This window comes from Phyllobates terribilis, unplaced genomic scaffold (genome assembly GCF_046119375.1).
Source record: "Phyllobates terribilis strain yellow unplaced genomic scaffold, ASM4611937v1 Scaffold_8__6_contigs__length_399053987, whole genome shotgun sequence".
NCBI lineage: Eukaryota > Metazoa > Chordata > Amphibia > Anura > Dendrobatidae > Phyllobates > Phyllobates terribilis.
In genome coordinates, this window is record NW_027362768.1 from 386951286 (window position 1) to 386975981 (window position 24696).

A 24696-nucleotide genomic window follows, 5' to 3' on the forward strand; every position below is an offset into this window, starting at 1 on the left:
GGCTCCGCTCCCATCCCGCTGCCCCGTCTGCTCCTCTGACGGCTCCGCTCCCATCCCGCTGCCCCTGTTTGCTCCGCTGCCTCTGACTGGTTGTTTCTCCACAGTGCGATGAAAGCAGCACCTTCAATAACCACGCTCTGTACCTGGGGCTTCCTTGTTGCAAGGACGACCTGAGCGGCTGCCCCAACATCCCGTCCAGTCTCATCTTCCAGCGCAGCCCGAAGGAAACGTTCTGCATCTCTACACAGCTCTCCTCAACGAAGCTGACACAGAATGGTACCTGAACCCGATCCCTAGTGTATACAGCCCTCCGACACCGGCCCCTAGTGTACACGGCCCCCCCCGACCCCGGCCCCTAGTGTACACAGCCCCCCACCCCCCCCGACACCGGCCTCTAGTGTACACAGCCCCCCCCCGACACCGGCCCCTAGTGTACACAGCCCCCCCCGACACCGGCCTCTAGTGTACACAGCCCCCCCCGACACCGGCCCCTAGTGTACACAGCCCCTCCCGACACCGGCCCCTAGTGTACACAGCCCCCCCGACACCGGCCCCTAGTGTACACGGCCCCCCCCGACCCCGGCCCCTAGTGTACACAGCCCCCCACCCCCCCCGACACCGGCCTCTAGTGTACACAGCCCCCCCCCGACACCGGCCTCTAGTGTACACAGCCCCCCCCCGACACCGGCCCCTAGTGTACACAGCCCCTCCCGACACCGGCCCCTAGTGTACACAGCCCCCCCGACACCGGCCTCTAGTGTACACAGCCCCCTTCCCCCCCCCCCCGACACCGGCCCCTAGTGTACACAGGCCCCCCCGACACCGGCCCCTAGTGTACACAGCCCCCCCCGACACCGGCCCCTAGTGTACACAGCCCCCCCGACACCGGCCTCTAGTGTACACAGCCCCCCCCCCCCGACACCGGCCCCTAGTGTACACAGCCCCCCCCCCCCCCGACACCGGCCCCTAGTGTACACAGCCCCCCCCGACACCGGCCCCTAGTGTACACAGCCCCCCCCCCCCGACACCGGCCCCTAGTGTACACAGCCCCCCCCCCCCCCCGACACCGGCCCCTAGTGTACACAGCCCCCCCCCCCCCCCGACACCGGCCCCTAGTGTACACAGCCCCCCCCGACACCGGCCCCTAGTGTACACAGCCCCCCCCCCCGACACCGGCCCCTAGTGTACACAGCCCCCCCCCCGACACCGGCCCCTAGTGTACACAGCCCCCCCCCGACACCGGCCCCTAGTGTACACAGCCCCCCCCCCCGACACCGGCCCCTAGTGTACACAGCCCCCCCGACACCGGCCCCTAGTGTACACAGCCCCCCCCGACACCGGCCCCTAGTGTACACAGCCCCCCCCCGACACCGGCCCCTAGTGTACACAGCCCCCCCCCCGACACCGGCCCCTAGTGTACACAGCCCCCCCCGACACCGGCCCCTAGTGTACACAGCCCCCCCGACACCGGCCTCTAGTGTACACAGCCCCCCCCGACACCGGCCCCTAGTGTACACAGCCCCCCCCCGACACCGGCCCCTAGTGTACACAGCCCCCCCCCGACACCAGCCCCTAGTGTACACAGCCCCCCCGACACCGGCCCCTAGTGTACACAGCCCCCCCCCCCGACACCGGCCCCTAGTGTACACAGCCCCCCCCCGACACCGGCCCCTAGTGTACACAGCCCCCCCCCGACACCAGCCCCTAGTGTACACAGCCCCCCCGACACCGGCCCCTAGTGTACACAGCCCCCCCCCCCGACACCGGCCTCTAGTGTACACAGCCCCCCAACACCGGCCTCTAGTGTACACAGCCCCCCAACACCAGCCCTAGTGTATACAGCCCTCCGACACCGGCCCCTAGTGTACACAGCCCCCCACCCCCCCCCGACACCGGCCTCTAGTGTACACAGCCCCCCCCCGACACCGGCCCCTAGTGTACACAGCCCCTCCCGACACCGGCCCCTAGTGTACACAGCCCCCCCCCCCCAGACACCGGCCCCTAGTGTACACAGCCCCCCCCGACACCGGCCCCTAGTGTACACAGCCCCCCCCCCCCCTGAAACCGGCCCCTAGTGTACACAGCCCCCCAACACCGGCCTCTAGTGTACACAGCCCCCCCCCCCCCCGACACCGGCCCCTAGTGTACACAGCCCCCCAACACCGGCCTCTAGTGTACACAGCCCCCCAACACCGGCCTCTAGTGTACACAGCCCCCCAACACCAGCCCCTAGTGTACACAGCCCCCCAACACCAGCCCCTAGTGTACACAGCGCCCCCGACACCGGCCCCTAGTGTACACAGCCCCCCCCGACACCGGCCCCTAGTGTACACAGCCCCCCAACACCAGCCCCTAGTGTACACAGCGCCCCCGACACCGGCCCCTAGTGTACACAGCGCCCCCGACACCGGCCCCTAGTGTACACAGCCCCCCCGACACCGGCCCCTAGTGTACACAGCCCCCCCGACACCGGCCTCTAGTGTACACAGCCCCCCCGACACCGGCCCCTAGTGTACACAGCCCCTCCCGACACCAGCCCCTAGTGTACACAGCCCCCCCCGACACCGGCCCCTAGTGTACACAGCCCCCCCCCGACACCGGCCCCTAGTGTACACAGCCCCCCCCCGACACCGGCCCCTAGTGTACACAGCCCCCCCGACACCGGCCCCTAGTGTACACAGCCCCCCCGACACCGGCCCCTAGTGTACACAGCCCCCCCCCCCCGACACCGGCCCCTAGTGTACACAGCCCCCCCGACACCGGCCCCTAGTGTACACAGCCCCCCCGACACCGGCCCCTAGTGTACACAGCCCCCCCCCCCCGACACCGGCCCCTAGTGTACACAGCCCCCCAACACCGGCCTCTAGTGTACACAGCCCCCCCGACACCGGCCTCTAGTGTACACAGCCCCCGACACCGGCCTCTAGTGTACACAGCCCCCCCGACACCGGCCTCTAGTGTACACAGCCCCCCCGACACCGGCCTCTAGTGTACACAGCCCCCCAACACCGGCCTCTAGTGTACACAGCCCCCCAACACCAGCCCCTAGTGTACACAGCGCCCCCGACACCGGCCTCTAGTGTACACAGCGCCCCCGACACCGGCCCCTAGTGTACACAGCCCCCCCGACACCGGCCTCTAGTGTACACAGCCCCCCCGACACCGGCCCCTAGTGTACACAGCCCCTCCCGACACCGGCCCCTAGTGTACACAGCCCCCCCCGACACCGGCCTCTAGTGTACACAGCCCCCCCCGACACCGGCCCCTAGTGTACACAGCCCCCCCCGACACCGGCCCCTAGTGTACACAGCCCCCCCCGACACCGGCCCCTAGTGTACACAGCCCCCCCGACACCGGCCCCTAGTGTACACAGCCCCCCCCCCGACACCGGCCCCTAGTGTACACAGCCCCCCAACACCGGCCTCTAGTGTACACAGCCCCCCAACACCGGCCTCTAGTGTACACAGCCCCCCAACACCAGCCCCTAGTGTACACAGCGCCCCCGACACCGGCCCCTAGTGTACACAGCGCCCCCGACACCGGCCCCTAGTGTACACAGCCCCCCCGACACCGGCCCCTAGTGTACACAGCCCCCCCGACACCGGCCTCTAGTGTACACAGCCCCCCGACACCGGCCTCTAGTGTACACAGCCCCCCCGACACCGGCCTCTAGTGTACACAGCCCCCCCGACACCGGCCTCTAGTGTACACAGCCCCCCCGACACCGGCCTCTAGTGTACACAGCCCCCCCGACACCGGCCTCTAGTGTACACAGCCCCCCGACACCGGCCCCTAGTGTACACAGCGCCCCCGACACCGGCCCCTAGTGTACACAGCGCCCCCGACACCGGCCTCTAGTGTACACAGCGCCCCCGACACCGGCCTCTAGTGTACACAGCGCCCCCGACACCGGCCTCTAGTGTACACAGCGCCCCCGACACCGGCCTCTAGTGTACACAGCCCCCCCGACACCGGCCTCTAGTGTACACAGCCCCCCCGACACCGGCCTCTAGTGTACACAGCCCCCCCGACACCGGCCTCTAGTGTACACAGCCCCCCCGACACCGGCCTCTAGTGTACACAGCCCCCGACACCGGCCTCTAGTGTACACAGCCCCCCCGACACCGGCCTCTAGTGTACACAGCCCCCGACACCGGCCTCTAGTGTACACAGCCCCCGACACCGGCCTCTAGTGTACACAGCCCCCGACACCGGCCTCTAGTGTACACAGCCCCCCCGACACCGGCCTCTAGTGTACACAGCCCCCCCGACACCGGCCTCTAGTGTACACAGCCCCCGACACCGGCCTCTAGTGTACATAGCCCCCGACACTGGCCTCTAGTGTACACAGCCCCCGACACCGGCCTCTAGTGTACACAGCCCCCCCGACACCGGCCTCTAGTGTACACAGCCCCCCCGACACCGGCCTCTAGTGTACACAGCCCCCCCGACACCGGCCTCTAGTGTACACAGCCCCCCCGACACCGGCCTCTAGTGTACACAGCGCCCCCGACACCGGCCTCTAGTGTACACAGCGCCCCCCGACACCGGCCACTAGTGTACACAGCGCCCCCGACACCGGCCTCTAGTGTACACAGCCCCCCCCGACACCGGCCTCTAGTGTACACAGCGCCCCCGACACCGGCCTCTAGTGTACACAGCCCCCCCGACACCGGCCCCTAGTGTACACAGCCCCCCCGACACCGGCCCCTAGTGTACACAGCCCCCCCGACACCGGCCTCTAGTGTACACAGCCCCCCCGACACCGGCCTCTAGTGTACACAGCCCCCCCGACACCGGCCTCTAGTGTACACAGCCCCCCCGACACCGGCCTCTAGTGTACACAGCCCCCCCCCCCCCCCCGACACCGGCCCCTAGTGTACACAGCCCCCCCCGACACCGGCCCCTAGTGTACACAGCCCCCCCCCCCCCCCCCCCCCGACACCGGCCTCTAGTGTACACAGCCCCCCCCCCCCCCCCCCGACACCGGCCCCTAGTGTACACAGCCCCCCCCGACACCGGCCCCTAGTGTACACAGCCCCCCCCCCCCCCCCCCGACACCGGCCTCTAGTGTACACAGCCCCCCCCCCCCCCCCCGACACCGGCCCCTAGTGTACACAGCCCCCCCCGACACCGGCCCCTAGTGTACACAGCCCCCCCCCCCCCCCCCCGACACCGGCCCCTAGTGTACACAGCCCCCCCCCCCCGACACCGGCCCCTAGTGTACACAGCCCCCCCCGACACCGGCCCCTAGTGTACACAGCCCCCCCCCCCCCGACACCGGCCCCTAGTGTACACAGCCCCCCCCCCCCCCCGACACCGGCCTCTAGTGTACACAGCCCCCCCCCCCCCCCCGACACCGGCCTCTAGTGTACACAGCCCCCCCCCCCCCGACACCGGCCCCTAGTGTACACAGCCCCCCCCCGACACCGGCCCCTAGTGTACACAGCCCCCCCCCCCCCCGACACCGGCCCCTAGTGTACACAGCCCCCCCCCCCCCGACACCGGCCCCTAGTGTACACAGCCCCCCCCCCGACACCGGCCCCTAGTGTACACAGCCCCCGACACCGGCCTCTAGTGTACACAGCCCCCGACACCGGCCTCTAGTGTACACAGCCCCCCCGACACCGGCCTCTAGTGTACACAGCCCCCGACACCGGCCTCTAGTGTACACAGCCCCCCCGACACCGGCCTCTAGTGTACACAGCCCCCCCGACACCGGCCTCTAGTGTACACAGCCCCCGACACCGGCCTCTAGTGTACACAGCCCCCCGACACCGGCCTCTAGTGTACACAGCCCCCGACACCGGCCTCTAGTGTACACAGCCCCCGACACCGGCCTCTAGTGTACACAGCCCCCCCGACACCGGCCTCTAGTGTACACAGCCCCCGACACCGGCCTCTAGTGTACACAGCCCCCGACACCGGCCTCTAGTGTACACAGCCCCCGACACCGGTTCCTGATATCTCAATGTGCTGTATTTTCCTGCAGTCGACCTTCTGGCTCTGCTGAAGTGGAAGGCGTACCCCGATCGGATACTGGACGTTCTGGGGCGTCTGCGTCACGTGAGCGGGGAGGAGATTGTGAAGGTACGAGATGCCGGAGGTGGCAGCCTGTATCCTGCTGACATGTGAGGCCGAACCCTGCAGCTCCCCGCAGGGCGTGACGGGGATGGAAATATATTGGGGTGAAGAGGGAATCTCTGTCTTAGTTTTTGCAGGACATATTGGACACGTTGTTTGTCATCCTGGACGATAACACGGAGAAGTACGGACTGCTCGTCTTCCAGTCTCTGGTGAGAACACAGCACCCATCCTATAGTCACCTCCCCAGTAATGGCTGATAACAGGGAGTAATAGATTGTAGTCTCCTGTCCTACAGTCACCTCCCCAGTAATGGCTGATAACAGGGAGTAATAGATTGTAGTCTCCTGTCCTACAGTCACCTCCCCAGTAATGGCTGATAACAGGGAGTAATAGATTGTAGTCTCCTGTCCTACAGTCTCCTCCCCCAGTAATGGCTGATAACAGGGAGTAATAGATTGTAGTCTCCTGTCCTACAGTCACCTCCCCCAGTAATGGCTGATAACAGGGAGTAATAGATTGTAGTCTCCTGTCCTACAGTCACCTCCCCAGTAATGGCTGATAACAGGGAGTAATAGATTGTAGTCTCCTGTCCTACAGTCTCCTCCCCCAGTAATGGCTGATAACAGGGAGTAATAGATTGTAGTCTCCTGTCCTACAGTCTCCTCCCCCAGTAATGGCTGATAACAGGGAGTAATAGATTGTAGTCTCCTGTCCTACAGTCTCCTCCCCCAGTAATGGCTGATAACAGGGAGTAATAGATTGTAGTCTCCTGTCCTACAGTCACCTCCCCCAGTAATGGCTGATAACAGGGAGTAATAGATTGTAGTCTCCTGTCCTACAGTCACGTCCCCCAGTAATGGCTGATAACAGGGAGTAATAGATTGTAGTCTCCTGTCCTACAGTCACCTCCCCCAGTAATGGCTGATAACAGGGAGTAATAGATTGTAGGTCTTTTTTATTTATAGAAGAAAACATTACAGGACACAAAACAGAAGAACAAGACGACAAAAACCCGACACAAATCACAGAAAATAGAAACAAAATAAATCAAAACAGAAATAGAAGATCCGACCTACAGAGAAAGAACAAAATCCCCCCAGGAATATATACATAGAGAAGAAATAAATACTATAAAACCTATAAAACCCCCGGCCCAGCTTCATTCATACTACTATATACAATCCCACACAACGCTCACACCGTCCTATATACACATAAAACACCGTCCTATATACAAGATTATATACAATAAAACACTAAACCTAATATACCGTATATACAACCGGACACTAACACTAACCTACTGGTCCCACTGCCTGACCTTAGTCACCCCCTTACCGCACCTCATTCACACCACAGAAAACCAAAAATAACAAGATATACAATAGTGACATGGACAAAAATTTTTTTTTTTTTTTTTTTTATATTTTATATTTTTGTTGTAATTTTTAATATATACATAAAACACAGCCCTACACTAACTATCCCGCCACCCCTGATCCAGCTCTGGCCACAAAGTTCAGGATTACTCCGAGCTAGGATCAGGCCCCAGAGTTTTTCCCCAGGCGGGGCCTGGACCAGGCCAGATCAGTCCTCTTATCACCGCTGATGAAGAACCCCCCCAAATCCCCCACCCAACCTAACTAAAACCCCCTATTATACATTATATACAATATATACAGAACACAACCTACACACTCACCATCCAAGGCTCAAGTTCGATGCCGGCAAACCTTCTATCCAGGAGACAGAAATACAAAACAAAAATCTAGGGTGGAAAGACATCAGCCCACCACCAGGATATAGGAGTACTACCGGACTAAGGCACCCTGAAGGAAAAGCCCCTCCAGAGACGGGCCGCCCTCCGGGCACCCAGTCCTTCATACTCCAGAGAACGTACCTTCACCAGGTCACCTAGGATGTTCCTACAGACTTCATCTACATGGAGGATTTTACTCTGCGTCGAAACTAAAACTCGTGCGTTCCACGTGAAATACCTCACCACTGCGCTGACTATGAATAAAGTGTCTCGGTCCCTTCTCCCAAGGTCTCCGAACACTCCATAGGCCCACCCGGCGTAGGACAGAGTAGCCAGCCGCGGCCAACCAATGGAAGCCCCCACCCTGTTGTACACCTCTGTATTAAAGGGACAATGAAGCAGGAAGTGCTCCATGCTTTCCAGCACATTAGCACAAGCCTCACGGGGGCAATTCCTGTCCTCGGAGCTCCTGTACTTCAAATTGTCCCTCACATACAGCTTACCATGGAAGCAGCGCCAAGTCAAGTCCCAGTACTTCTTGGGGATCCTGCTAGAATTTAACAAACTCAACCCAACCTCCAGATCCCGACTTGGGCAGTCTTTGAGGACCAATGGACTCTGAAAATGAGAAAGCAAGACCCTCATATCGAGGAGTTTCCTCGGGAGGGATCTCACCTCCCACATTCCCAGACCCCACCGGCGGATCATTTTCAGAACCGGGGTAGCGTAAGCCGGGAGATGCCCGTGTGGTGTGCGGAGATCCTTCACTCTTCCCCCTGTCTCCCATTCCTGGAAGAAAGGCTGAAACCATCCCTTGCAGGAGAATACCCACGGAGGAGCCCTCTCTTTCCAGAGGTTTGCCACGTTCACTTTCAAGAAGGTGTTCACTAGGAACACCACGGGGTTCACCATATTCAAACCCCCTAGTCTCCTCGTGCGGTAAGTGACCTCCCGCTTGACTAGGTTCAGTCTGTTCCCCCATAACATCTGGAAGAACAGACTGTAGACCCGTGTCCAGAGAGGCTCTGGCAAGACACAGACGCTGCCCAGGTAGATTAGCAAGGGGAGCAGGAAAGCCTTGCACAGGCCAACCCTTTCCCTCAGGGTCAAAGACCAACCCCTCCATTGGTCCACTCTTTGGGCGACACCTTTGATTCTGCCTTCCCAGTTTTTCGTGGGGTAATCACCCTGGCCGAATTCGATGCCCAGGACTTTGGCATGTTCTTGGGGTTCGGGGAGGGTGTCCGGAAGATCAAACCCGGGATCTCCGCCTCCCAGCCAGAGACTCTCACACTTATCCTGGTTGACCTTGGACCCGGATGCCTCCGAGTAGCGCTCCACTTCTGACATCACCGCCGCTGCCTCCTCTTGCGAAGAAACAAAGACGGTGACATCGTCCGCGTAGGCCACCACCCTCAGGATAGCCTCCGGCGCCGCCCCGCCCATCCGCACCCCCGCCAACGGTCCACAATCGATCCTTCTGAGGAAGGGATCGATCGCAAACGCGTAAAGCAAAGGGCTAAGAGGACAGCCCTGACGGACACCGGATCCTACCCCGAAAGGTCGTCCAATCCACCCATTCACCAGAGGGAAAGTCTCAGCCCCTGCATACAAGGTCTTAAGCCAGTCCACAAACCCTCCAGGCAGACCATACCTCAAAAGAGTGGACCAGAGGTACTCGTGGTTAACCCGATCAAAGGCTTTTGCCTGATCCAGGGTCAGCAAGAACCCCTTCCAAAGGCCCACCCTGCCTTGCTCCACGGCCTCTCGGACACCTAGAACAGCACTAAAAGTGCTACGGCCAGGAACGCAACAGTGCTGAACCTCCGAAAGGAGCCGGGGTGCAAACTTCACCAGCCTGTTGAAAAGTATCTTAGCCAAAATCTTCCTGTCCACATTGAGAAGTGCTATGGGACGCCAGTTCTCAATGCGTGACGAATCCTTACCCTTTGACAAAATGATCAAAGCTGACCTCCTTAATGATCTCGGCAGAGTGCTCGAGGAGAGACACTCGTTAAACACCTGAGTCAAGAGGGGGACCAAAGAGTCCCTAAAGGTCCTAAAGAACTCGGATGTTAAGCCATCCGGACCTGGCGACTTTTTGGGCCTAAGCCCATCGATCGCCAGTCTCACTTCCTCTTCTTTGATCGTTTCTGCCAAATCGCCCAGCGAGAGGTCAGCCCCTGGCTCAGGAACAGATTCAGCCACGAAAGCCGACATCCCGTCACGATCCAGCTCCCTCCTTCCCAAGAGGTGCGAGTAGTAGGAACTGACGACCTCCAAGATCCCTGATCTGGACCTTCTCAGGGACCCCGTACTGTCCACCAGCCCCGTCACTATCTTACTATTCACTGACATCTTACAGTTTCTGTAAGGGTCGGGCGAGCAGTACTTCCCGTAGTCCCTCTCGAAAACCAAAGATGCGTGCCTATCGTACTGACACCTCTTCAGCAAGGACTTCACTCTGGAGATCTCCTCACGGCTACCTCCAGTCGAGACAAGATGCTCGAGTTTCCTCCTCAGGCTCTGATACAGGCGATCCCTGTTCAGGCTTCTGAGGTTCGAGAGCTGCCGGAAGAATCTCGCCACCCGATGTTTGAACATCTCCCACCACTCTGACTTAGTGTTACTTAGGCCCAGCAATGGTACCTGGCTCTGAAAGAATTCCTCAAAAGACCGTCTTACAGCTTCTTCCTCAAGGAGTGACGAATTCAGCTTCCAATAGCCTCTTTCCATCCGAGGCGTCTCTGTAACGTTCAGAGAAAACATAATCAAACAGTGATCGGAGAACTCCACCTCCACAACCGACAACGGTGAAGAGACGGCCTCCTCCTTCAAATAAAACCTGTCTAGCCTAGACCTGCACTGACTACCTCTAAAAAAGGTGAAACCCGTGTCGCCCGGGTTGTGCCGGATGTGGACATCCACCAGGCGAGCCTCACTCACTATCCTGTTTAACGCGACGCAGTCATAAGCCAGCCGGTCTCCGGAACCTCCTCTATCACAGGATCTCGTGACGTTGTTGAAATCCCCTCCGAAGACCACCTGCCGACTTGAAAATAAAAAAGGTTTGATCTTCAGGAAGAGACATTTGCGGTCCCACTTGGACTGGGGACCGTAGATGTTAATGAGCCGAAGCTCTTGTCCCCCCGTGGAGACATCTAGGATCAAGCATCTCCCCATTTCTAATTCGATCACTCATCTGCATTCAACCGCTGCGGTCTTAAAAAGGACCGCCACCCCGCTATACGGCTCGGCCGCAAGAGACCAGTAGGAGGGTCCATGCCTCCACCCCCGCCTTGCTTTATGCAAGGTTGATATATCGGTCAACCTGGTCTCCTGCAAAAACAAGATGTCGGCGTCAAGTTGGCCGAGAAAATGAAAGGCCGTGTACCTTGCCGCATCTGACGTTATGCTGCAAACGTTAATAGTTGCTAGCGTCAACGGGGTGGGTGCCGCCATCATGATTGATTGAATTAGATAGTCTTTTTCTTCCCACCACTGACAGTCCCAACCTCTTCCTCCGATAATGACGGGTTTTTAGTGCGCTTAAGACAAACAGATTCATCCATTCTCTCCTTACATACATTCTTGCCCTCGTCTGGTGGTCCTGGGTTAGTCGTCCCCCCAGAGGGCTTTGTATTTCTCCTGCAGGGAGACCACTTGAGCTCCGGCTCTGCCCCTCACTGGCTCCAGCAACTGAGACTCCAGTCACCTCTTCATCCTCCTCCTCCTCTTCACTAAGGACGCCGGCTGGCGGTTCTCCTGAGGTGTTTAACCCCTTCATTTCAGAGAACCGCCGCTGGTTCTTAAACCTTTCCAGGAAGGGACCTGCGCTTTTCTCAATCCCCTCCCGGAGGAGCACTGACCTGACCACCTCGTCTCTGAGGGCTTTAAACCTCTGGGAGGTCGCGGGTCTCTCCTTGTTGGACGCCCGGGTGTTCAGGACCCAGGCCTCCCTCAGCTCCTCTTTCAGCTGGGTTAGTGCTCTGCCGGCGTCCTCGTATTCTCGTAGCATGGCGATCACTCGGGAGGAGAAGGAACTTGTGGACTCGCTGGAGCTCATCTCCCCCCAGGATCTTGCTGGGCTCTTGTTCCTGGGGCCTGGGGTGCCCCGGTCTCCCTCTCTGGGCGGGCGATGAACCGTCTCGGGGTTGGAGTAGGTGGGTATGTTTTTCTTCACCCTACCGGATCTCCTCACTCCCTCCTGGGCCGGTTGTTGAGGCTCCTTCTCCCCCGCCGGCATAGACCGGGGGATAGGAGGCGGGGAAGCCATGCCGGCCTCCCAGTAAGCCTGCCTCTCCCTGGGGAGAAGAGAGGCAGACGACGACCCTCCTCCTGGAAGTCCTGGAGCTCACGAAGCAGGGAGAAACTGATTGTGGGCACCTGTCCTACAGTCTCCTCCCCCAGTAATGGCTGATAACAGGGAGTAATAGATTGTAGTCTCCTGTCCTACAGTCTCCTCCCCAGTAATGGCTGATAACAGGGAGTAATAGATTGTAGTCTCCTGTCCTACAGTCTCCTCCTCCAGTAATGGCTGATAACAGGGAGTAATAGATTGTAGTCTCCTGTCCTACAGTCACCTCCCCCAGTAATGGCTGATAACAGGGAGTAATAGATTGTAGGTCTTTTTTATTTATAGAAGAAAACATTACAGGACACAAAACAGAAGAACAAAACAAGACGACAAAAACCCGACACAAATCACAGAAATAGAAGATCCGACCTACAGAGAAAGAACAAAATCCCCCCAGGAATATATACATAGAGAAGAAATAAATACTATAAAACCCCCGGCCCAGCTTCATTCATACTACTATATACAATCCCACACAACGCTCACACCGTCCTATATACACATAAAACACCGTCCTATATACAAGATTATATACAATAAAACACTAAACCTAATATACCGTATATACAACCGGGAACTAACACTAACCTACTGGTCCCACTGCCTGACCTTAGTCACCCCCTTACCGCACCTCATTCACACCACAGAAAACCAAAAATAACAAGATATACAATAGTGACATGGACAATTTTAAACCTTTTTTTTTTTTTTTTTTATATTTTATATTTTTTTTTGTAATTTTTAATACATATATAAAACACAGACCTACACTAACTATCCCACCACCCCTGATCCAGCTCTGGCCACAAAGTTCAGGATTACTCCGAGCTAGGATCAGGCCCCAGAGTTTTTCCCCAGGCGGGGCCTGGACCTGGCCAGATCAGTCCTCTTATCACCGCTGATGAAGAACCCCCCCAAAACCCCCACCCAACCTAATTAAAACCCCCTATTATACATTATATACAATATATACAGAACACAACCTACACACTCACCATCCAAGGCTCAAGTTCGATGCCGGCAAACCTTCTATCCAGGAGACAGAAATACAAAACAAAAATCTAGGGTGGAAAGACATCAGCCCACCACCAGGATATAGGAGTACTACCGGACTAAGGCACCCTGAAGGAAAAGCCTCTCCAGAGACGGGCCGCCCTCCGGACACCCAGTCTTTCATACTCCAGAGAACGTACCTTCACCAGGTCACCTAGGATGTTCCTACAGACTTCATCTACATGGAGGATTTTACTCTGCGTTGAAACTAAAACTCGTGCGTTCCACGTGAAATACCTGACCACTGCGCTGACTATGAATAAAGTGTCTCGGTCCCTTCTCCCAAGGTCTCCGAACGCTCCATAGGCCCACCCGGCATAGGACAGAGTAGCCAGCCGCGGCCAACCAATGGAAGCCCCCACCCTGTTGTACACCTCTGTATTAAAGGGACAATGAAGCAGGAAGTGCTCCATGCTTTCCAGCACGTTAGCACATGCCTCACGGGGGCAATTCCTGTCCTCGGAGCTCCTGTACTTCAAATTGTCCCTCACATACAGCTTACCATGGAAGCAGCGCCAAGTCAAGTCCCAGTACTTCTTGGGGATCCTGCTAGAATTTAACAAACTCAACCCGACCTCCAGATCCCGACTTGGGCAGTCTTTGAGGACCAATGGACTCTGAAAATGAGAAAGCAAGACCCTCATATCAAGGAGTTTCCTCGGGAGCGACCTCACCTCCCACATTCCCAGACCCCACTGGCGGATCATTTTCAGAACCGGGGTAACGTAAGCCGGGAGATGTCCGTGTGGTGTGCGAAGATCCTTCACTCTTCCCCCTGTCTCCCATTCCTGGAAGAAAGGCTGAAACCATCCCTTGCAGGAGAATACCCACGGAGGAGCCCTCTCTTTCCAGAGGTTTGCCACGTTCACTTTCAAGAAGGTGTTCACTAGGAACAGCACGGGGTTCACCATATTCAAACCCTCTAGTCTCCTCGTGCGGTAAGTGATCTCCCGCTTGACTAGGTTCAGTCTGTTCCCCCATAACATCTGGAAGAACAGACTGTAGACTCGTGTCCAGAGAGGCTCTGGCAAGACACAGACGCTGCCCAGGTAGATTAGCAAGGGGAGCAGGAAAGCTTTGCACAGGCCAACCCTTTCCCTCAGGGTCAAAGACCAACCCCTCCATTAATCCACTCTTTGGGCGACACCTTTGATTCTGCCTTCCCAGTTTTTCGTGGGGTAATCACCCTGGCCGAATTCGATGCCCAGGACTTTGGCATGTTCTTGGGGTTCGGGGAGGGTGTCCGGAAGATCAAAACCGGGATCTCCGCCTCCCAGCCAGAGACTCTCACACTTATCCTGGTTGACCTTGGACCCGGATGCCTCCGAGTAGCGCTCCACTTCTGACATCACCGCCGCTGCCTCCTCTTGCGAAGAAACAAAGACGATGACATCGTCCGCGTAGGCCACCACCCTCAGGATAGCCTCCCGCGCCGCCCCGCCCATCCGCACCCCCGCCAACGGTCCACAATCGATCCTTCTGAGGAAGGGATCGATCGCAAATGCGTAAAGCAAAGGGCTAAGAGGACAGCCCTGACGGACACCGGACCCTACCCCGAAAGGTCGTCCAATCCACCCATTCACCAGAGGGAAAGTCTCAGCCCCTGCATACAAGGTCTTAAGCCAGTCCACAAACCCTCCAGGCAGACCATACCTCAAAAGAGTGGACCAGAGGTACTCGTGGTTAACCCAATCAAAGGCTTTTGCCTGATCCAGGGTCAGCAAGAACCCCTTCCAAAGGCCCGCCCTGCCTTGCTCCACGGCCTCTCGGACACTTAGAACAGCACTAAAAGTGCTACGGCCAGGAACGCAACAGTGCTGAACCTCCGAAAGGAGCCGGGGTGCAAACTTCACCAGCCTGTTGAAAAGTATCTTAGCCAAAATCTTCCTGTCCACATTGAGAAGTGCTATGGGACGCCAGTTCTCAATGCGTGACGGATCCTTACCCTTTGACAAAATGATCAAAGCTGACCTCCTTAATGATCATAGAATCATAGAATGGTAGAGTTGGAAGGGACGTCCTGGGTCATCTGGTCCAACCCCCTGCTCAAAGCAGGATTCACTAAATCATCTCAGACAGATTTCTGTCCAGCCTCTGTTTGAAGACGTCCATTGAAGGGGAACTCACCACCTCTCGTGGCAGCCTGTTCCACTCATTAATCACCCTAACTGTCAAAAAGTTTTTTCTAATATCTAATCTGTATCTCCTCCCATTTAGTTTCATCCCATTGCTTCTAGATCTCGGCAGAGTGCCCGAGGAGAGACACTCGTTAAACACCTGAGTCAAGAGGGGGACCAAAGAGTCCCTAAAGGTCCTAAAGAACTCGGATGTTAAGCCATCCGGACCTGGCGACTTTTTGGGCCTAAGCCCATCGATCGCCAGTCTCACTTCCTCTTCTTTGATCGCTTCTGCCAAAGCGCCCAGCGAGAGGTCAGCCCCTGGCTCAGGAACAGATTCAGCCAGAAAAACCGACATCCCGTCACGATCCAGCTCCCTCCTTCCCAAGAGGTGCGAGTAGTAGGAACTGACGACCTCCAAGATCCCTGATCTGGACCTTCTCAGGGACCCCGTACTGTCCACCAGCCCCGTCACTATCTTACTATTCACTGACATCTTACAGTTTCTGTAAGGGTCGGGCGAGCAGTACTTCCCGTAGTCCCTCTCGAAAACCAAAGATGCGTGCCTATCGTACTGACACCTCTTCAGCAAGGACTTCACTTTGGAGATCTCCTCGCGGCTACCTCCAGTCGAGACAAGATGCTCGAGTTTCCTCCTCAGGCTCTGATACAGGCGATCCCTGTTCAGGCTTCTGAGGTTCGAGAGCTGGCGGAAGAATCTCGCCACCCGATGTTTGAACATCTCCCACCACTCCGACTTAGTGTTACTTAGGCCCAGCAATGGTACCTGGCTCTGAAGGAATTCCTCAAAAGACCGTCTTACAGCTTCTTCCTCAAGGAGTGACGAATTCAGCTTCCAATAACCTCTTCCCATCCGAGGAGTCTCTGTAACGTTCAGAGAAAACATAATCAAACAGTGATCGGAGAACTCCACCTCCACAACCGACAACGGTGAAGAGACGGCCTCCTCCTTCAAATAAAACCTGTCTAGCCTAGACCTGCACTGACTACCTCTAAAAAAGGTGAATCCCGTGTCGCCCGGGTTGTGCCGGATGTGGATATCCACCAGGCGAGCCTCACTCACTATCCTGTTTAACGCGACGCAGTCATAAGCCAGCCGGTCTCCGGAACCTCCTCTATCACAGGATCTCGTGACGTTGTTGAAATGCCCTCCGAAGACCACCTGCCGACTCGAAAATAAAAAAGGTTTGATCTTCAGGAAGAGACATTTGCGGTCCCACTTGGACTGGGGACCGTAGATGTTAATGAGCCAAAGCTCTTGTCCCCCCATGGAGACATCTAGGATCAAGCATCTCCCCATTTCTAATTCGATCACTCGTCTGCATTCAACCGCTGCGGTCTTAAAAAGGACCGCCACCCCGCTATACGGCTCGGCCGCAAGAGACCAGTAGGAGGGTCCATGCCTCCACTCCCGCCTTGCTTTATGCAAGGTTGATATATCGGTCAACCTGGTCTCCTGCAAAAACAAAATGTCGGCGTCAAGTTGGCCGAGAAAATGAAAGGCCGTGTACCTTGCCGCATCTGACTTTATGCTGCAAACGTTAATAGTTGCCAGCGTCAACGGGGTGGGTGCCGCCATCATGATTGATTGAATTAGATAGCCTTTTTCTTCCCACCACTGACAGTCCCAACCTCTTCCTCCGATAACGACGGGTTTGTAGTGCGCTTAAGACAAACAGACTCGTCCATTCTCTCCTTACATACATTCTTGCCCTTGTCTGGTGGTCCTGGGTTAGTCGTCCCCCCAGAGGGCTTTGTATTTGTATTTGCCCCCCGAGAGGAAGACCCAGCCATCTCCTGAGCCCCAACCACCTTGTCCGCAACCTCCGGTCCCGGGTCCCCACCTCCCCCCTCCAGAGGCAGGTCCTGGAGAGCCCCGAACCGGTTGGAGAGATCCACCAGAGGGGGGGCGGCTGAACCCTCCAATGGCGCCTGGATCACGGCCAGAGAGTCAGAGGGGTCGCACTCCAAAGAGGCAGCTCGAGACCTGGTCCCCCTCCTACCTCTGGCCGTTTTCCTGTTACCCTTTTTCTTTTTCTGTGACCACTCCCCCTCTCCCTCATCTAGACTGTCACCAGAAGAGGGTTCCTGGGAAGACGTGGCGTCCTCTCGCTCTTCCCTTTCAAGTCTCTTGACCTCCTCACTCAATTCGCTGTCTTTAGGATCCTCAGCTGCAAGTGAAGTACCTGGGTCAGAGTTTAGGGACATTACTCCCTGCCCCCTGTCCCCACGGCGCTGCTCCTGCCGCCTGATGGTGGATGGCGGCAGCTTGCTCCTCACCGGATCCCTGCCTCCCCGCCTCTGCTGGTCCCTTCACCGGCAAGATTAGTCCCGGCTTTCGCCTGCCCCGCACTCGCCGCTTTCAGGACCGCATTGGCGAAGGAACGCGGACAGCGACTGAACGGGTGACCGAGATCACCACACAAGTTACACCTAATCCTGCGACAGGCAGCAGCAAGATGACCGAGGTCCCCACACAGTGCGCATTTCTGGGTGGTACACTGCGCACTGAAGTGTGTGGGGCTACCGCACCTGTGACAGACCTTAGGCTGCCCCCGGTTGAAAATCAAGATCCTATCCCTCCCCAAAAAGGTTGAGGAGGGGATATGGGTAACAGTGTTTCCCGAAACCTTCAATTTCACCATGAAGGTCCAGGCCCCTGACCAGATACCATGGTCATCCAGATTCTTTTTGGGAATATTGGTGACCTCTCCGTATCGACTCACCCAGGTGGTAATGTCCATACAGGAAAGTGACTCGTTACTAGTCAAAACGGTCACTTTCCTGACTGAATCTTGGCGGGTTATTGCCAGGTGAAAGAGACCATGCCATTCGGGGCGACTCCGAGCCAGCTCATGGCGAGACCAGAAAAGCTCAAGGCCCTCCGGTCTCACGAAGCTGACATCGAAGTAGGAGGTCCCGTAGGGATGGATCAAGGCAAAGATGTCATATGCCGCAAAGCCCATCCCCAGCAGGAGCTCAACCACCTTCGACCTATCAGGACATGCATCCTTGCTTACCCACTGGAGACGGACCACTTTCCTACGGTTACTCCTCTGCCCCGTTGTCGGCAGAGACCAGACAGTCTCTGCCCCTCTATCTCGGAAGGCTGAAAGACCATGTCTCTCTATCCAGAAAGACAGATCAACCTCCCTCCCCTCTACAGTGATGGAGCTCTCCCCTCTCCTCAGGGCGTCCAGGAGCTGCTGTTGCAAGTCACCATCCCCAGGGCCACCAGAAGAGGGCGCACTACTACCCCCAGCACTGACAGCTCCTGAATAGCTTTGGGCTGAAGCCCCAGCCAATGCTGGGGGGGCAGCGGGACCATCGCCTACTTCCCCCCCACCAACACCAGTGCTGCTCCCACCATTCACTCCACTACTACTGCCACCATTCGCAGGACCACCACTCCCATCATTCACTCCACTACTTCTCCCACCATTCATTCCACCACTACCCCCACCATTTGCTACACCACCACTACCCCCACCATTTGCTGCATCATCATTCACTGCACCACTACCCCCACCATTTGCTGCATCATCATTCACTGCACCACTACTTCCACCATTCCTACTACTCTCACCATCTGCTCCACCATTACTCCCATCATTCACTGCACCACTACTTCCATTCCCTTTACTTGTCACCCCATTACCTCGGCTGTTCTCTGCACCTTCCACAGTCACCTCCATTCCTTCCTCCCTTGTGTCTGCTGTCTCTGCACTCACACCTGCTGGGCCGGGGGAGGGGAGCACTCCCAGAGACTCCTTTCCCTGCAGCACCACACCCGTTTCCCTTTGGTTGCTGCTGGCTTTCTGCAGGTCGTCTCCTGGAGTGCCCCGCCCCCCTACTGCAGCATTTTGTTCCTTGTGCTGGGCAGACTGTTTGTTGGGCACCGCTGCCCGCCCTGCACCCACAGATTTTGGGGCCTTACTGTCCTTTTTGGGCGCTGGGGCACATTGCCCCCCTGTCGCAGCAGTGCGCCCAGTATTCTTGGCGGATGTTTTTTTCACATCCCTCCCGGCCTCCCCGGCCCCGGTAATAACCGGCCTAGCCGCAGAGGGCAGGGAGGGAAACTCCACAGAACTCCCTATGTCCGGCGCTGTGAGTACCTCCACAGCCTCGCCCCCTGCACTGTTCCCCGCACAGATGGCAGCATCGCCGGACGTCCTTCTCCTCTCCCCACCTTGCCTCTGGCTCGAGCCCACTGCAGAGCCCGTGCCTTTAGGTTTGGTGGGGTTTACACAGGAGGTGGCAGGCACAACATCAGACATTGGTACATACTTGTAACTCACCACCTCCTGTGCGGCTCCTCCGGTCTTCTTCCTCCTCTTTTTTTTCTCCTCCACTGGATCGTCCTCCCCGAAGGAAAACCGTGTCAGGTCCACTGGAGACTCCAGCAGTCGGATTTCCCTCAGCAGTCCTCCTTCCTCTTCCTCCACCGACACTCCAGCCTCTGCTCTGGGAGTCCTCTGCCCTGCAGGGAGACCACTGGAACTCTGGCTCTGCCCCTCACTGGCTCCAGCACCTGGGGCTCCAGTCACCTCTTCATCCTCCCCCTCCTCTTCACTAAGGACGCCGGCTGGCGGTTCTCCTGAGGTGTTTAACCGCTTCATTTCTGAGAACCGCCGCTGGTTCTTAAACCTCTCCAGGAAGGGACCTGCGCTTTTCTCAATCCCCTCCCGGAGGAGCACTAACCTGACCACCTCATCTCTGAGGGCTTTAAACCTCTGGGAGGTCGCGGGTCTCTCCTTGTTGGACGCCCGGGTGTTCAGGATCCGGGCCTCCCTCAGCTCCTCTTTCAGCTGGGTTAGTGCTTTGCCGGCGTCCTCGTATTCTCGCAGCATGGCGACCACTCGGGAGGAGAAGGAGCTTGTGGACTCGCTGGAGCTCATCTCCCCCCAGGATCTTGCTGGGCTCTTGTTCCTGGGGTGCCCCGGTCTCCCTCTCTGGGCGAGCGATGAACCGTCTCGGGGTTGGAGTAGGTGGGTATGTTTTTCTTCACCCTACCCGATCTCCTCACTCCCTCCTGGGCCGGTTGTTGTGGCTCCTTGTCCCCCGCCGGCATAGACCGGGGGATAGGAGGCTGGGAAGCCATGCCGGCCTCCCAGTAAGCCTGCCTCTCCCTGGGGAGAAGAGAGGCAGACGACGACCCTCCTCCTGGAAGTCCTGGAGCTCACGAGGCAGGTGCTACTCTCAGCAGGGAGAAACTGATTGTGGGCACCTGTCCTACAGTCTCCTCCTCCAGTAATGGCTGATAACAGGGAGTAATAGATTGTAGTCTCCTGTCCTACAGTCTCCTCCCCAGTAATGGCTGATAACAGGGAGTAATAGATTGTAGTCTCCTGTCCTACAGTCACGTCCCCCAGTAATGGCTGATAACAGGGAGTAATAGATTGTAGTCTCCTGTCCTACAGTCTCCTCCCCCAGTAATGGCTGATAACAGGGAGTAGTAGAAGTCCCTGTCCCCATTTTCCTTCTCACCTCGTGTGTTTCCTTCTAGGTCTTCATCATTAATCTCCTGCGGGATAATAAGTTTTTCCACTTCCGCCCGGTGCTGGACTTGTACATACAGAAGCATTTTGCTGGAGCGCTGGCCTACAGGTGGGTGGTCGTCTCCAGGATGTGGTGTGATAAGGGTTGTGGGAGGATGGACCCCTGGATCTTGATGCTCATGATGTCGGGGGGCCTCGGGGCTCTTTCTTGCACAGCACTTGTACAGTTTTTTTTTCTGTTTGCAGAGAGCTGATTCGGTGCTTGAAATGGTACATGGAGCGATCCGCGGATCTGGTGAGGCAGGACCACATCCAGGAGGCCATGAGGGTGAGGAGCGGAGGATACAGGGGGCAGGGACTTTCTCCCTTGGACATGTCACTTGTGCAGTAACTCGCCCCTTGTTGTGCTGCCCCCCATCATGCTGCGCTGCCCCTCCTCAGTCTGCGCTGCCCCCCCTCAGCCTGCGCTGCCCCTCCTCAGCCTGCGCTGCCCCGCCTCAGTCTGCGCTGCCCCCCCCTCAGTCTGCGCTGCCCCTTCTCAGCCTGCGCTGCCCCCCCTCGGCCTGCGCTGCGTCTCCCCTCGGCCTGCGCTGCGTCTCCCCTCGGCCTGCGCTGCGTCTCCCCTCGGCCTGCGCTGTTTCTCCCCTCGGCCTGCGTTGCGTCTCCCCTCGGCCTGCGCTGCGTCTCCGCTCGGCCTGCGCTGCGTCTCCCCTCGGTCTGCGCTGCGTCTCCCCTCAGCCTGCGCTGCGTCTCCGCTCGGCCTGCGCTGCGTCTCCCCTCGGTCTGCGCTGCGTCTCCCCTCAGCCTGCGCTGCGTCTCCCCTCAGCCTGCGCTGCGTCTCCCCTCAGCCTGCGCTGCTTCTCCCCTCAGCCTGCGCTGCTTCTCCCCTCAGCCTGCGCTGCGTCTCCCCTCAGCCTGCGCTGGGTCTCCCCTCAGTCTGCCCTGCGTCTCCCCTCAGCCTGATCTGCGTCTCCCCTCAGCCTGCGCTGCGTCTCCCCTCAGCCTGCGCTGCGTCTCCCCTCAGCCTGCGCTGCGTCTCCCCTCAGCCTGCGCTGCGTCTCCCCTCAGCCTGCGCTGCTTCTCCCCTCAGCCTGCGCTGCTTCTCCCCTCAGCCTGCGCTGCGTCTCCCCTCAGCCTGCGCTGCTTCTCCCCTCAGCCTGCGCTGCGTCTCCCCTCAGCCTGCGCTGGGTCTCCCCAAAGTCTGTGCTGCGTCTCCCCTCAGCCTGCGCTGCGTCTCCCCTCAGCCTGATCTACGTCTCCCCTCAGCCTGATCTACGTCTCCCCTCAGCCTGATCTGCGTCTCCCCTCAGCCTGATCTGCGTCTCCCCTCAGCCTGATCTGCGTCTCCCCTCAGCCTGATCTGCGTCTCCCCTCAGTCTGTTCTGCGTCTCCCCTCAGCCTGATCTGCGTCTCCCCTCAGCCTGATCTGCGTCTCCCCTCAGTCTGTTCTGCGTCTCCCCTCAGCCTGATCTGCGTCTCCCCTCAGCCTGATCTGCGTCTCCCCTCAGCCTGATCTGCGTCTCCCCTCAGCCTGATCTGCGTCTCCCCTCAGTCTGTTCTGCGTCTCCCCTCAGCCTGATCTGCGTCTCCCCTCAGCCTGATCTGCGTCTCCCCTCAGCCTGATCTGCGTCTCCCCTCAGCCTGATCTGCGTCTCCCCTCAGCCTGATCTGCGTCTCCCCTCAGCCTGATCTGCGTCTCCCCTCAGCCTGATCTGCGTCTCCCCTCAGCCTGATCTGCGTCTCCCCTCAGCCTGATCTGCGTCTCCCCTCAGCCTGATCTGCGTCTCCCCTCAGCCTGATCTGCGTCTCCCCTCAGCCTGATCTGCGTCTCCCCTCAGCCTGCGCTGCGTCTCCCCTCAGTCTGTTCTGCGTCTCCCCTCAGTCTGTTCTGCGTCTCCCCTCAGCCTGATCTGCGTCTCCCCTCAGTCTGTTCTGCGTCTCCCCTCAGCCTGATCTGCGTCTCCCCTCAGTCTGTTCTGCGTCTCCCCTCAGCCTGCGCTGCGTCTCCCCTCAGTCTGTGCTGCTTCTCCCCTCAGCCTGCGCTGCGTCTCCCCTCAGCCTGATCTGCGTCTCCCCTCAGTCTGTGCTGCTCTCCCTGCAGGCTCTGGAGAATCTCTTTAAGTTCATCGTTCAGTCCCGCTTGCTCTTCGCGCGCTCCACCGGCGGTCTGGAGGAGGAGCAGTTCCGCTGCAGCATCCACGAGTTGTTCCAGTCGATGCGGTTCGTGCTGAGTCTGGACACGCGGAGCTCCGATACGCTGCTGTTCACACAGGTGAGCGAGTGGCCCCTCGTCCTCCATGTACTGAGCCCCGGGGGCCACACACCGTCCGTAATGTCACCGGGACCCACTCATCCGTCACATCATGATCCGTAAAGTAAAACTAAAACATTGAAGATCACATTACTGCTCTCTGCAATCTACACGGGACGTATGGGATCTGTTACTGCCCCTGAATTGCACCATGTCTAATCCTCCAGTCACCTCCAGAGCTGCAGTCACTATTCTGCTGTTACATCATGTCTTATCCTCCAGTCACCTCCAGAGCTGCAGTCACTATTCTGCTGTTACATCATGTCTTATCCTCCAGTCACCTCCAGAGCTGCAGTCACTATTCTGCTGTTACATCATGTCTAATACTCCAGTCACCTCCAGAGCTGCACTCACTATTCTGCTGTTACATCATGTCTAATACTCCAGTCACCTCCAGAGCTGTAGTCACTATTCTGCTGATAATTGTAATGGAGCTGACCCCAACAGTGCTATGTAATGTACATGCAGCTTTGGATGTGATTGGAGCACTGGTGAGTAGGGCGATGATCAGCTGCAGTGTGGATCTTTCTGATGTTTCTCTCTGTTCTGTGTATATTTGCTTCACATTTGCTCTCCCCCCGGCCCCTCTGCTGCCCCCTCTACACCCTCTCTGCTCCTCATCCTCTCCTATACACCAGAAGCAGCCGGCGGCCGCAGGGCAGGTGAGCGGAGTGGGGGAGGCCGAATCCCAAAAGACTGCGGGCTCTACAAGCCCACCGACAGTCTGCTGTGTAAGTAAAGCCCCCAAAAGTCCTCCTGCACTCCCCTCTAATCCCACTGCCCGCACCCCCCACGGGGAGCCGCTGTGTGGATGGACCGTCACTCCCTCACCTCCAGCTCGGACAATTGCTTACATAGCAATCCCCTGGTGTAATGTGACCAGCCGATTCACATCAGGGAATCGTTACAGAAGCAATGTATCCCCAAGAGGTCCTCACGTCTCCCTGTAAGACCACCTGAGCACTGTGCCCCCCCCCCCGTCTGAGCACTGCCCCGTATACTGCACCGTCTGGCACTCACTTCCCTTGTCATGGACTCCTTCAATGTTATAGTTTTTGTCTGAGACTGTGTGCCCACGATGCGTTTTTTTAGCGTTTCCGCAGCAGCAATTCCGCTGCAAAAACACTTAAAAACCGCTTGGTAGAAGGTCTGCCATGTTCCCCAATGATAATCCGCTGTGCTGTGCACGTGCTGCAGAAATATCCGCTGCGGATTATCATTGCGGAAAAATCCGCAGCACTACCAATTATTTTGCGGAATCGCTGTGTTTTCTCCGCCATTGACTTGCATTGGAACGCGTGGAATCCGCATCACTGCATCTGCACATGCTGAATCCATGCGTTTCAATCTGCGGATGGTACCCGGGTGTGGAGGACAGGAGACTCTCCCCCGGACCCGGGTACCATAGAACCTGTAAAAAAAAAAAAGAATGAAATAAAAATAAATATTATATTTACCTTCTGATGGCCCCCGGTGCTCTTGTCTTTGCTTGC

At 57.8% G+C, this 24696-nt stretch overlaps 1 protein-coding gene across 5 annotated transcripts in view; it reads left to right on the forward strand.

The window, feature by feature from the left end:
* DOCK3 (dedicator of cytokinesis 3) overlaps positions 1–24696 on the forward strand; it is a 260038-nt gene that overhangs the window by 176745 nt on the left and 58597 nt on the right. For all 5 annotated transcript variants that reach the window (XM_073645146.1, XM_073645148.1, XM_073645145.1 and 2 more), the window contains 6 exons: positions 105–276; positions 5993–6090; positions 6213–6296; positions 20901–21001; positions 21139–21220; positions 22994–23164. In XM_073645146.1, the coding sequence (XP_073501247.1) occupies positions 105–276; positions 5993–6090; positions 6213–6296; positions 20901–21001; positions 21139–21220; positions 22994–23164 (708 nt within the window). The remainder of the gene's footprint in view (positions 1–104; positions 277–5992; positions 6091–6212; positions 6297–20900; positions 21002–21138; positions 21221–22993; positions 23165–24696) is intronic.